This window comes from Plodia interpunctella, chromosome 22 (assembly GCF_027563975.2).
Source record: "Plodia interpunctella isolate USDA-ARS_2022_Savannah chromosome 22, ilPloInte3.2, whole genome shotgun sequence".
Lineage (NCBI taxonomy): Eukaryota > Metazoa > Arthropoda > Insecta > Lepidoptera > Pyralidae > Plodia > Plodia interpunctella.
Genome location: NC_071315.1, coordinates 4338407 through 4353545, shown reverse-complemented (window position 1 = coordinate 4353545; position 15139 = coordinate 4338407). Strand labels below are relative to the sequence as shown.

The 15139-nt window shown below is 32.9% G+C and overlaps 1 protein-coding gene across 4 annotated transcripts in view; it reads left to right on the top strand.

The window, feature by feature from the left end:
- The window catches only part of TfAP-2 (Transcription factor AP-2), an 89395-nt gene that overhangs the window by 27989 nt on the left and 46267 nt on the right, over window positions 1-15139 (top strand). For 3 of the 4 annotated variants that reach the window (XM_053762355.1, XM_053762352.1, XM_053762353.1), the window contains exon 1: window positions 2463-2646. The exons of the other annotated variant lie outside the window; for it this stretch is intronic. In XM_053762355.1, coding sequence (XP_053618330.1) covers window positions 2617-2646 — 30 coding nt within the window. In that variant the 5' untranslated portion in view covers window positions 2463-2616. Of the gene's footprint in view, window positions 1-2462; window positions 2647-15139 lie in introns of those variants that run through there. 4 annotated transcript variants of the gene reach the window in all.

Genomic DNA, 15139 nt, shown 5'->3' with positions numbered 1-15139 from the left:
GAGTCCCGTCATGACACCGAGCGTAGCTCCCACTGTGTCTCGACCTTTTATTTCCCAAACAGCCCGCGGTGACAGACATTTGGTCGGCGGAGCTTACCAAAAGTTACCGTCATTATATCGAAAGTTAATTCAGACTTTTATGCCTCCGTAATTATGTTTTATTTGATTGAAATAGGTGGGGTGTTTCGGTATTGTGGTATGACTTTTGTAAATGTTTTTCGAAAGTAATTTAGCTGTATTGTATTGTGAATATGTATATCTTGTGTGAGCACTTATTATTCGAGTAAATAAAGACTGGTTTCAAGGTTTTTTTTAATAATATAAAAACATATTCATGTTCATAACACAACACAACATCATTCATAACATATTCCTCCAAGGGCCACGAATAATATATAGTCTAGAATACTTCGTTCATTTTATACCGAAATTAAAAAAAATACTGTCAGTTACGTGTTGGACTCGTGCACTTATAGCATACGATTATGGTTTTCCGATATTTTCCCCTTTATCTAATTTCTAAGCCTCTTACTTCTTGACAAACATGATTCTAGTCTACGGAATGTACCCTACCTGCAGGTTAGGATTCCTTTCTGAATTAAAAAATATGCGACCTTATGTTTTTAGTTTTCTAAAGGCGATAACTAAACATACACGCGCTAAGTGCGTTAAACCAACTATATACGCACTATATGCACGGATTTTCATGTGGTTTTCATCAATAGATAAGAGTGATTCCTGAGGTTTAGAGGAAGGTTTAGAGGTATAATTTATTATGGTTTTAGCCGAAACGGGCCGCTAATTTATATTAATTTCTTTCATCTTTTATTTCTTAGCAAATATTTACAAAAATATTTTAGCGGATTATGCCACACTGGATTAAGAATTTTAATAGAATATATAGTTTTCCATTGCATAATGTAGTTACGATTGACTAAATCGAAAACGGTGGCCAGCAAATTCCTTTTACTGTGACAACATTGTATTGCAGAGTGTGGCATAATATGTTAAAATAACACAAATTAATACAAGGTGCTTAATACTAGTAGGTACATAGAGTAAACGTTATACTACAATATGAAAATCCCAGCTCCCTGGACAAACAGACAGACGTACACAAACTCATAAATAATTCAACAACTTGAATAAAACATGGCGTCCTGAATCAGATGCGTCTTCCGGTTAGTGATGCAGCTATTTCCTGTTTTAGAAGTGAAATTCGCGCTTTACTTGGATCTTAGTAAATCATTTGTTCATTCACTCGATTTTGCGTTTTTTAATAATGATAAAATCTTATACCTTTACTAACCTTTCATTTTCATTTAACTATAGAATTCTACTTGTACTAATATTATAAATGCGAAAGTTGTATGTTTGTTACTTTTTCACGCAAAATCTATTAGACGGGTTATTTTCAAATGAAAAGCGAAGCCGGGAGGGGCCGTTAGTTAGTTAAACTTGTAATAAAAATGTACATTCTGTTCACGTATCTGCATGAAGCGTGTACAAAATTCAGAATAATATAACTCGGTACTAGTTATGTTAATTTGTGCCTCTGAAATTGGATAATATATATGTGAGAATGTAATTACTTTAATACGAATGTTGTATTTGGGATTGAAAATTACTTATGTTCTAATATGAAGTTTATTCAGCTATTATTGTAAATCTGTGTAGTCATCTGTGTAGATTTTTTGAGCTCTAATCAAATTTTCACAGTAGGTTTAAATCACGGACAAGAACAGATATCCAAAGAAATGGCTAGTGTTTCGAAAACTTGTATACTTAAATAAAAAATAAATAAACATGAGAGCGTTTTTAACGTAACAGTATATTTTGTATGTTTTGAGACGGTATGCCCGTAACCTAAAAATATTTTTTGTATAAAAAAGGTTAAACCTTTGGTTAAATAGATTAAAAAAATTACGCAATCGATAAAATTGTAGACATCTAAAATTTAACAAATCTAACAATAAAGTTAAAACATGATGTTTGTTTAATATTTGAACGGAAATTGAATGCATTTCGTAAAAAAAGACCCAGTGAGAAATTTAAACAGGTGTTTGCTTAAAACGCTCGGAGCATTGCGAATCAAAATCGACAGCCTCAATTCAAATATCGAATAACTAACAACATGCGCGAGCGCAATACAACAGCCGAAAAAATCACAATCAAAATCAGGCATTGTAACGCACAGCCGTCAAAACTGCTCACTTAACCCTACAATAGCCGTAGAGAATTACAATTAAACATCGCGACAAGAAATGGTTGTAAAAAAACGTCAAAATATTGCAGTTGACGCGCGGCTGCCCCCACTGGCGTCGAAGTGGCCAATGGGGAGGCGCATACGGAACCCGCTACCGCTTTTGGGCCAATAGCGAGCCCCGGGGCGGAGTTGGCCGCTACGCACGGTGTTTCGCCCCCAGCAAAAGGCTCGTAGCCTCCAGTCGTTTACAGATAAGCCCGCGGGATGGTCGATTATTATTACGTTTACGCGTCTCCGTGATCTATGCCCCGGGCGCATCGGATATGTTCCAAGTGCGATACCTTATCTGAACTCTTGTGATATGGGACTCAGTGAATTCTGTGATATAGTTGCCTTAGTATAGATTTAGCATGAACCTTTACATGCAGTGTCATCGTGAGGTATGCAATACTGTATTATGTTTTAGTCATATGGAGTTCGCTACATCCCGAGCGAACTTATTATAAGACAATTTAAAGCTCTACATATAAAAAAAATGGGAGTGATAAATAAAGTTAATTTAAAGCTTCACACACATAATTGATTACTAATAAATTAAAGTTATAATGGGATGAAAAGAAATCGAACCCACGACCCTGCCTAAGGGACAGTGCTCTCACCAATTACACATTGTTAAAGATAGTAAGTGATACGCAAGTGTTACAAGTGATTGAGACATCAGCCACTTCGCTAAATGATATAAATATCACCGAATAAAATATAAAAATCGAAATTGAATCTTGCGTTTAAAACTCAAGATTTATTTTAATTTTTTTTATGCATGACGCAAGATTTTATTTATATTTTTTTAAAGTGCGTCGGCAGTCGGCGGGTTGTCACTATTTCTTTCGTTTCGTCTTTATTATTTATTATCTGTCGTACATAGTCTACTGGCTAGTTTATGGCATGTTACTGCTTTTTCCAACATTCTTACAATTGATGATTTTCAATTTATGGCAAATACGAGTACTAAATTGGATCGAATTTGCATATGCTATATGATTAGCACGTAGTTAACTTAAATGTAACATAACAATTTTTTTGAAACAAAAACTAGATATAATACAAAGTATTCAGGAGAACCACAGACAAGGCACAGTAAATTGCGTCCACAAACTAAAGACTACTTAGGTGTCCAGTTTTCAAGTGATCGTGTATGTGTTGTTTGTCATGTGTGAATGGATATAGTCAGGGAGCTATTAGCAAAACTATTCTAAATGACCTATGTCACTCTCCAACCCTCCAATTATTTCTATACAATCAACTTAATCACTTGCTCCGTTTTGACGTGAAGTAAAGATGAACAAACACACATTTCATACGGATGTGATCTACTATTATACAAAATAATCATTTGCAAATTTTTAGATCTTATCACATATTCAAATTAATTTTTAAGAAGTAAATAGGTACTTAAGTAAACACCAAAATTTTGTGTAAACTTATGTATTTTATTTATATTCATTGACATTATAATAATATTAATACAATAATTATATAATTCAATATAAATGTATTAAAACTCAGCAAAGTAATTTCAATACTTCGCAATTTAGGAATATCTTAGTCATAGTAGTTTATAGCTTTGGTAAATATCATTTAATTCAGAATATGAGGTGAAAAAGATATAATTTCTGAATAAATGTTTTTTTTTCTTTCTATTTATTCATGGAATAATAAAAACAAATTAAAAATCCTTCCTATAGTTCTAAGATTATAACAGTATAATTTTAGGACATAAATAAAAAAGCTATAATCGAAATAATTCATTTAATCCATGTTAAGATAATTCAGTTACACAGAAGTTTTAATATTTTGTAACTCGTATTACAAAATCTTGCTTAAATTTGTAACTATAAAATTAAACGAGGGTGTCATAATACCATAGCTTTTTAAAAGAATTTTCCAACTTACTAAGGTCAATTTTTTCATTTTAAAAAATTCCAGCAATAGTTTTACTTATCGTAGATTAAATATAAAAAAGTATTTTTAACGGAGAAGTCAATTATTGCATGGATACTTGATATGTATGAACTTTAAATAAATTCAAACACCACTCATCGCATACATTATCGTAAACATATATAAATAATTATTATCAGTATAATATCGATTGCTACAAAAAAATATTAGTATAAAATTGAAGTGAAATTGATTTAGCAATTTAGCAATAAGTAGGCACAATTGACACAGATTTCTAGTCGTTGACTCTTATACTAACTCTTGAAAGAATAAAACCCCTGATAGAGCAGACTGTGCATTTAAAACATTCTTGTAAAGGGTACAATTAGACCGAACGCGTTTTTTACTAAGTTGTATTTCCATAATTGACGGTCCCAGGGTTAAATTATAGACAAGACATCAAATCCGAGAGGTTTTGGCGAGACTCGACTTTTCTATGTTTTGTTTATAATTATACGTTTCTCAAAAGGATGATTTTGTTTATTTATAATGTTGACAATCATTTTCTTGTTATCATTCTTTTTCACAGTCTGCAACTAACACTGATTATATATTAAAAAATATGAAAAAATTGTCCACATGTTTATTTAAATGGGGACTATTAAATTAATTACAGATTACAAAGCGAATTTTATCCAAAGCAAGAACGCTGTTTGATATGTTCTACTTTATCAGCAGTTTACTGTACCTGAAAGTGGCAAAGTAATAGTGAACTAAACAGGTACCTAATCGAAAAAATATATTTAGTCAGGAACGCAGCTTTGTCTTTCGGACTTTGTTAATAAGACGGAAACCCAAGACCAAATATGCTATTATTTTTGTACGAATAACACACGATTTGTGAATTACTAATATATAAGAAGGAAATAAGAAAAAAAACACACGCGTCAACAGAATCAAGAAAGTCAGAACCGAAAGAGAGAAATTGTACACCGCATTTATAGCAAAATAAAGAATTTCATTTGTTTTGAGAAGTTGCGGCACGATATCAACAATTTATCTATAAAACCTTTTTTGTAAGTCTATACTTTCAACTTTTTTTTTAATACTACATTACAATACTAAATTTAGTTTTTATGTGGCATTTTATTAATGCCGCGAAATTATTTTATTGCTGCAAAAATTGCTTTTTCCGACGGCAGTGTTGGCAGTGTGCTATAAGCAAATCCATAATAACTTGTTATAAAAATAATGTTATTATGTAAAGTTTGTCAGAGATATCATTAACCATTCGTATACTAAACAATAATCACTAATCCTACCAATATTATAAATGCGAAAATTTGTGCGTTTGTGCGTGTACATATGTGTGATTGTGACTCTCTCATGCAACATCCATTTATTGGACGGATTATGATATTTGGTACACGGGTAGAATATAACCGGGTATAGGTATATAACATTATTTTAACCTAAGCTACTTTATACAACTAAAATAAATACTAAAATAAACTGATAAAAACAAATTATTAAAAAAAAAAAGAAAATATTTTTTATATATATTTACAAAAATACCAGACCCTGCAATTCGTTACCTTGAGGTAGCGTGCCCAAAATGCCTACAGCATTGCCACGTTTAATGGCAATGCTTAATCTCTGGCCTAGATATATGCCAGCCTTTTGGTCACCTGATACCTCAATGAGTTTAGTGGCGATGGCCTTGAATATTTTGTGGGCTGAAGAACGAATATTTTTACCAATGTAAAAAAATATGTGACGTTCGAATAAATTAATATTCAACCTGGTATTATACCAGGTTGAATTAAAAATAAATTGATAAAAAGTACCCTATGTATTCATAGGGTACTTTTTATCACGAAATTTCCACAGGAGCGAAGTCCCGGGGCGCTTCTAGTAACTATATAAATTTCTACTGCATGGGTGCAGAAAGTTGAATTTTGGTTACTATACCAAAATAATAACATTGATTCTATTTTTAACTAATTAAATTTCCTAAAATAAGAAAGTATTTTCATTTCATTTTTTATAATTAGTCCAAAAGAAATAAACGTCGCTCAACGTAAGCTTAAAAATAAAGGAAACATACATCCATTTAGTTCCTTAACGTATTGGCAAAGCTAGGCGGTCCTCCACTCACACAAGGCAGGCATCATTTACACCTTGACAGGTCCATTACAAACCTCTTACTAGGAAGGCAATCGGTGTCAACAATGCCTAACGACATATGTTTACTTTGTTTCTATAATACCTACCTACCATAACTAATTTAAATTGTTTTTAACAATTTAAATTGGTTATATTATGGATAAAAAACTGGCCGAAAACTAAATGGCTTAAGCTGTGAATTAAGTTTTTAATTTACATTTTAATCTGTGTTCTATTTAAAAATATTACATACTTAAATAATTATTTTTGGCCAGCACCAACGCTCCCAACTTAATGAATTAATTTCCTTGACCTACGCGAAAGGGAATTAAAAATAAGAAACAATCGGCTCAAACGGAATGGAAGGGACTTTGAAACCGCGCGATCCCATTAAGGCGCTGTCATCGCTCACTTGATAAGATTTAAAAATTTAAATTAGCCGCACAATAACGCTGCTGTCAAATCCGCCATTAATTTCCAATTTTGAATTTGGAACAGGAGCGACGGTAGGGTTATCACCCTTTATATTTGGGCGTAGGTATTTCATTGTTTTTAATTTTATCACATATAGTAATAAGTATCCGACATAATAGTGCATGGAGATGCGTCAAATGTAATACAAGAAAGAACTTTCTTTTTCAAAAGATTAATTTGTTATTAGTTCAAAGTATAACTTTAACATATCTATCGCAGATAGATATTTAAATAATTAATTTATTACGTATTATAAAAAGAAACATTATATTCCACTAGAATATTTTTTTCCCGTAAATATTCATTTATTCATAATAATAAAATTGTCAAACTTGCAAAATAAAACATACAATAAATTGAAACTCTAAAATCTAACCTATAATAACATTGTAACCCGCTCCTAAGCGTCTCCGGATATTTAATTATAAAATATAATAGATATCTTATGGAACTTAATAAATATAAAACTGAATAGTATTTAGAAATCATGTCGACATTTAGATTTCTTTATGTACCTACATTATGTACACACAGATTCAAAGCTAGTATAGGTAAATATTCATGTCATGACAATTTATTTATTGAAATCTTTAAACTAAAAGTTCATTAGTTCAACAATAAAACCTCAATCATACATATATTGATTATCACCCCTAGCGCAAACAGCGGCCATTTTGCCGACCAGTGTTGTCAATGCGCTGAATGTAATTCAGATTCGGATAATTAATTAGCCGCAGCCCTGAATGCCTTTGTCAAATTATTTGGACTTCTATTGTGGTCCTTCCTTTTATGTTGGAATTGTTTGTTTTATTGTTGTACTTTTTTCCAATTTTTTTTTCCTAAGCAATGTTACAAATATTGATGCACAATATAAGTTCATATTACAATAAAAATGTAAATTAAAAAATAAACCTATAAAGGTATTTCTGATTGGTTATCATTGACATCTCTCTGTATTCACTTAATTATTTTATTTATTTATTAAGTTTGCAAAATAGGTCACAGCCATTACTTACATTACACAAAACAAAGCATTACAATCAAGAACTGGGTGTATGTATATGGATGTACACAACATTCTTAATATACTGTTTATTACAAAAATAAAACTAATTAATCAGAACTGGGTTGTAGCCCAAACCATACACGCACAGAAATTTAGAAACGTAGACAAATAAAAGAAAATACAGTAATAAAGCAACAGAATCTCTGATGACGTCACTACGTTTTTCCCAATTATCACCAAAGTGAGGCAAATAGTGAGTAAAAAAGTGAACAAGACGTGTAAGAAACCGGCTCGGGATAAATCTTTTGAAGTTCTAATTCAACTAGCCAATAGAAAACTCGTTCGGACGACTTGCCGCCAAAACCTTCAATATGAATGCTAACAACTTTATATTATTTATGGTACGAAAATGACGTGACCACAGATTAATTACTTCCACTTGTCTAGAGTCACAACTAATAAATTAGACTAGGATAAATTTTACACGTCGTTTGCTCCGCCCACGCTCAAGACAAAAATGCCAGTGTTTCTGTATGGACTGGATGGATCAAATGCTACTTATTATTATAAAAATATTCAACTGCGGTATTACTAGTTGTCAGACTATCGTCGTAATCCCGGCGATATCAAGCAAGCCTTTCTTGGATTTGCCCAGAAAGATACCTAATCCACAATACGTATGGGCTAGCTATAGGCTAGAGTAAATAAAATCCGATTTTATTTATACAACATATTAGATCAGTAAAAAATCTGCATAAAATGCGCTATACGTCTACCAATAACAATAACTATACATCTGTAGTCAACCCTGCGCAAGAGAGTTGACCAGGGCTGAACGTGAAACCTTACTTTAATTTCTAAATACTTGCAAATATGTGATAGCCAATCCAAAATTGGCTATTACGAAATTCGAATTTCAATAAACATTTCTGATAAATATATTTTAATAGGCAATAAGAGCAAGGATACGCGCTCTCTGGTTTTTATTTTTAATAGTGTGTAGGGCACGGGCAGCCAAATGAGCGGCTCGTTGTTTTTTAATTTTTTGATTTATAACCAATGAATTGTGAACAGCAGTTAATGAAGTATTGAGTAATGTCGCAAGGTGAACTACGACGGTCGTATATCGTTTTATTTCGTATTTTAATGGCGCACAATAACCGTAACTCTTATTGTTTGTGGTGCTCCTTAATAATTCAAACGATTCGTTAAGTTTATTAAAGTTAGGTTATAATAATATTCATGTAAGTATATTTGAATTGCCATAAAATCAATTTAATTCAAGAAAGATTTTCACCATGCTCTATGGTCCGTTTGTTTTTTTAATTACGTTGGCAATACCGGTGCGTCGAGCAAAAACTATAATAATTCACGGCCTATTTTTTTGAATGTTAATTTGTTACAGCAATTTCGAACCTATTGTTGTGCGGGGTCAAGCCGATTTTCTAAGCCGTGAGCTAAATTTATATCCGACATCATTCATACGATCCTTCGCTTGTTTTCCCCAATTAGAATCCATTCAGGAGAGGACCATTAAAGTGGTCTAAATTAAAATTGGAATAACTTACTAACTAGATGAATAAATCACGGTGTACAGAAAGACAATAAAATATATTGTCGATCCTCGGAGCAATTATTAATACAACAATACTCGGGAGTAATTAAAATAAACTAATTTCTAAGCTCGGCCTGACCAATTTATGAATGGAAAGGCTGAGATGCGATGGATATGACTTTTACGTTAAAACAAACCATTAAAATTTTGACTGCCACTTCTTTTTTTTTTGTCGTATACTTTTTTTAACCTGTCCTGTTGAAGGTTTCTGCTTACGATCCTAAGAAAGTAATTACAACACAGTTCATTTAGTTTAATTTGTTGTTTAAAATATTAATAAATGTTTCTTTAATCTTAAAATCATTTATTATTTTTTTAGGGAATCAACCCTGCATATTCTGCATTTTGCTATTGCTGGCAACATTCACTTCGAACTGTCAAATAGAGATGCAAATCTGCTTCGTTGTCTAGCGCAGAAGCGTCACCACTCACCTTAATTTAACCGTAATTAAAGCTTATTCCCTTAACCATAAAGTTTATTATTACACCACGTGTATTTTACACTTGCGCATGCGACCGCCCAGCAGGGAGCAGCATCCGTTGCCAGAATTACCTTATTTTAATTTGAAAACGGCACCGCTTTCCCCATTAATGCCATTCAGTAATAATTTACATTAATATACAATCTTTCACGTTGAATAATTTTAATGGGATCCATTTTGAATAATAGTTTCGATTAGTCGATTGTACGCCGGACGCAGAAACAAAGATTGCTTTGGCGGCGCGTTCGTTGGATATTTAGGACCTTTTTTTATAGAATTGGGCGACAAATGCTGGTCGCCGAATGGTAAGTGATCACCGCTGCCAAGGAACGACTGTAATACCAAAGGTATCACAGGGGCGTTACCGGTCCTATAAAAAGTTATTTATACACACTCACATACAACTTACATCTATCATTAAAGGCTTACGCAATTAAATAATGTGTTAACATACAATCTTACATCCTCGCTATTACAATTATCATTAATGATATGCGTGTGATGATATGATACATATAGATTTTCTTAATTTACTGCTTAAACCTTATATGTTCAATCAAATTTCGATATTTTGATATTATTACATAATTATGTCTTTACATAACTACCTAAAAAATCAGAGAAATTATTTATGTAGTTAATTTATTTATTTAGCTAAATACAAATGTAAACAATATGTATCCTTTTAAAGTATTTAGTAAGAAAAAATAGGCACTTACAAAAATTTCTTAGAGAAACCCAATATTATCATCCTAAACACGTTGACTCACATTCGTCAATCTCACAAAACTGCAACAATTCCTGACAAGCGTCTTCCATCCATCCACGAACACATCACACTCAGGTTCATGGTTCAGGAATGCGTTGAGATCCGCTGGCATGCGGCACAGCGGAGACTGCGCATGGGATACAGTACGTGTATTAGGTGTTGCGAACAGTTTTCGTGGTTGACATTTGCGTTGTAAAAGGCTTCTATTAGGTGCATACAACAGACATAACTCATTATGAAGTTCAGTGGCATGGATATTACCTCGGAGTACTTTCAAACACATTACTAATTGATAATGATCCCTACGAGCTCTTAGAGAATTAAGACCTAATACACCAAGTAGAAACAGAGTTGCATATAGGTAGGGATAGTATCCGTAAATGCGTTTATAAAAGTACCTTAAGAATGTTTTCTGAACTCTTTCTATCATAAGCGTATATGAAGCCTCATGAGGATTCCATATACAACTACTTGACTCTAGTTTACTACGGACTAATGCGAAGAATAAAAGTTTAATTGCGTGCGGATTGTGAAAATCTCTCGAGTTCCGCAATACAAATCCAAGACGTTTGAAACTATATTTGACAAGAGAGAAAATATGGTCGTGAAAAGTTAATTTCGTATCAAATATTACACCAAGATCTTTAGACGATGTGACTCGATTAATTTTTTCGCCGTTTAACGTGTAGTCATGGTATGATTTCAAAATTTTCCTGCTAAATCATGCTTCCTACTCATTACCGAACATTTGTTCAAATTAAACAACATCTTAATTTACCGTTGCGATTTTCTAATATATCTAATTTAAATCAATCATAAAGCAATAGTGAAAATTGATTTAAAAAAATAACCTTGCCTGGATCATGTATGATTATAAAAAAGAAACTAATTTCGAAGATGGAACGTCTCGAATTCCACTCGTCACGTTTCCCAAAAACCTTGCATTTCTCACGCTGTTGCTTAGCCGGTCTCCCACGAATTAGTCGAGTTAGCATTTTTATTTGTGGCAACATTGGATTTGGATGGGCAAATCGGCGCTGGTAATTACACCTTACAGATCGCAGAATCGACTGCGTGCACGGTAGCCATGCAATTTAAATGTTTCAAATAGCAGACGCCATTTTTTATATTGCGTGCTACCGGTAAACATTTTTTTTTATATTACTGGCATGGTTTATGAGAATGTCGGGCGACAAATTTCAAAGGAAGGTCTAAATTGCATAAATTCATTACCTTTACTATTTCTAATAAGAATATTGCCGCGAGCAAAAGCTAGGCCCGCGACTTCGCCCGCGTCAATTTGAAACAAACATGTTTTCATTCGAACTTTTTCTTTGCGAAAAATCCAGCGGTATAGGCATGAAAGCAAAACAGACAGACAGATGGATAGACAGACTTTCGGATTTATAATACTAGTATAGATTATAAAATTGCTTAACTATCTACAAGTACTGCTGGTATATCACCGGGTTCTTTGTTGATTTATGACCTACCTATATGTATTGTTTGAAAAATAACCGATTCTAACGTGTACCAAGAAAGTTAATTACCATCGCTACACGTACTTACAATAGAATAAACTAAAATGGTTCTTAATTATACTATCTGGTGTTCATAAATATTTCAGCTATTTTTATGGCCGGTATTCCATACAAAATACAGATAAAATGCCCGTCAAAATAAAAATGAACTGGTATCCAACATACCGAATGAAGATCACGACCATCTCCGTCCACCGAGTTGAAAATCACGTACACAATCAAATGATAAGGCAATTTAAACAAACCCCTAATTAACTTTCCTTCATATGGCTTCTGAGGCATAATACAGTATACGTACCGTGTTCCAATCGAATTTTAAAAAATAAACATATTTTTAAATTAAGAATTTGTATGTGTGTCATGAACCTATACCAATCAAAGAATGATGAAACCTATACCAGATTTTAAGTTAGACCATCTGCTATACATCTGTCAAAACCGCATCAAATTCCATACAGTAGCTTTTGCACGTTGCGCGAACATGCAAAAGTTGCGCTGTTTTATTATATGTATAGATTATTATGTAATTTACTTATCAAATAGTTTTAAAATACGGTACATAATAATTCCTTTATGGATTTGAAGGTCTCAAAATATGTATTCCTCAATTATTGGTGACATGTGACATCTACGAGGCGCTACGACGTTCGTAGCACATGGTCTACGAGCCGCAGATCGTAGGCGACGCTCGATGAACAACATTATTATGTCTTTTCCTACCGGATGACTGGAAACGATCCCTCCATGGGATAAGTCCGCTTTGTGTTTTATTATTTGCAATAAAGTTATTAAAATCAAACAAACGTTAAAAAACGCGTAGTTTATTTCTTTTCAAACTTTAATTTTCTTCACAAAGTACTTATTTACAAAGCGCTTGTAATTACATATTAAATAAATACATTGATACTAGCGCCCTTCCCGACTTCACTCGGGTAAAACCATTAATAAATTATTCACCTAAACCTCTCTCTTGAATCACTCTATCCATTTAAAAAATCCGCATCAAAATCCTTTTTGTGGTTTTAAAGATCTAAGCACACATAAGGACGGACAGCGGGAAGCGTTTTTGTTTTCTACTATGTGGTGACTAATACTGTCCATACTTTATTTATACAGAACAGTGTGTTTGATAATTTTTCTGTTTTTATTTATGAAGAATACATATAGATTTTCCCTTTATAAGCCCCTTTACTGATCTCCATGACAATTTTATATGTTTATATATAAGTAGTTGTTAGTCTTCCTTTTTAAAAAATAAGTTTATTCATAATTTAAAACAGGTCGGCTTTAAGTACCTCATTTTACTATGATCACCATAAAGCAATCTACAATTTTTTTCCGGCACCGGAAGATATGACACGTAAGGATTTACAACCATTAATTATGTTAATGGCATCTGTCCCGCTCTCACTTCAGCCATGGTCTCTTTCATTCATGGTCTATGGATTCATTCATGAGGTTTTTTTTTCACTTTAATCTTTGAGCTCATCTCAATTTCGTTAGAGACTAGTATTTTTTCTCCTTTTAATTTTCACAACCGCCTACAAGGTTTTTTTTTAATATTTGGACGAAGATTTATAATATTCTAGCATTTGTCCGCGGCTCCATCCAAGTGAATTTCTGAGCGAATGCAGAACAGACATAATTCTCATACAAACCCTCATTATAGTAATTTGAGGATTGATTTTGTGCAACAAGTGACCTGCTATGCTTGAACGCGGCTCTTTAACTATAAGCATACCAAATTTCAAAATCAAATCGATGAGACAGACAGCCTTTCGTATTTATAATATTAAGTATGGATTATAATATTTCATAAAACTACGCAACGAATTTTGATGAGGGTTTTTTAAATAGATAAGAGTGATTCAAGGAAGGTTTATAATATTACAATTTGCATAACATTTACATAGAGTTATAGTAATAATAACCTGTCTATACAAATATAATAAAGATAAATAATATATTCAATTGTATTTAGTAGTTTGAATGCAATAAACTGTGCAGCTACAGCAGTGATATACTGTGTAGACATTTAATAGACAAATTTTAAGAATAAATTTATTTTTATTCTTAAAATTTGTCTATTTTAAAATGCAGTACCTAACTATTATTATTCAATAGGCTTTTATTGTGGAATGCGGGACTTTTTATTAATATTTTTGATCATAATCAAAACATCCTCTAATTCAAGTAGCTTGTAACAATTTAATACTATCAAAGGTTAATCTCTTAAGCACGGATAAGCAATAATTTTAGAAGCGTGTCGATAACATAAAGCCTACTTGAACAGCTCATTTCCTTTCGGACAAGGCACGCCTAAACCAGTATATTTAAAAATAATTACTTTACTGTATTACGTTCCGAGTAGGACTCCCATGGTTCGAACGTGACATGTGACATTTTAGGAAAAATGTAAACGATTCGATTTTTACAAAATCGAAAAGCACGGCCCTGGGGGCTTACCAACATCTCTTAACGCGACCCACTTTACTAGTAGAAGGCACTCCCGCAGGAAACTATAACAAAATTAATATTTTGTTTTTTGTAATATATTAACGACCTCGGTGGCGCAGTGGTAAAGTTCTTGCCACTGAACCGAGAGGTCACGGGTTCGAACCCGGTCGCGTCAAGATGGAAAATTATCTTTTTCCGATTGAACCGTGTCTCGAATGTTTATCTATATATGTATTTGTTATAAAATATAGTATCGTTGAGTTAATATCCCATAACACAAGTCTCGAACTTACTTTGGGGCTAGCTCAATATGTGTGATTTGTCCTAGTATATTCATTTATTAAATATAAAAAATAATTCACTAAACCCATTAAAGCTACAATCATGGTCTCCCTATTTCCGTAACGCGGTGGAGCGCTCGTGCGCACGTTTGAGTCTGCTTTTTCATTAAAATACACGCCTTCGCACGCCTCGCCGACACG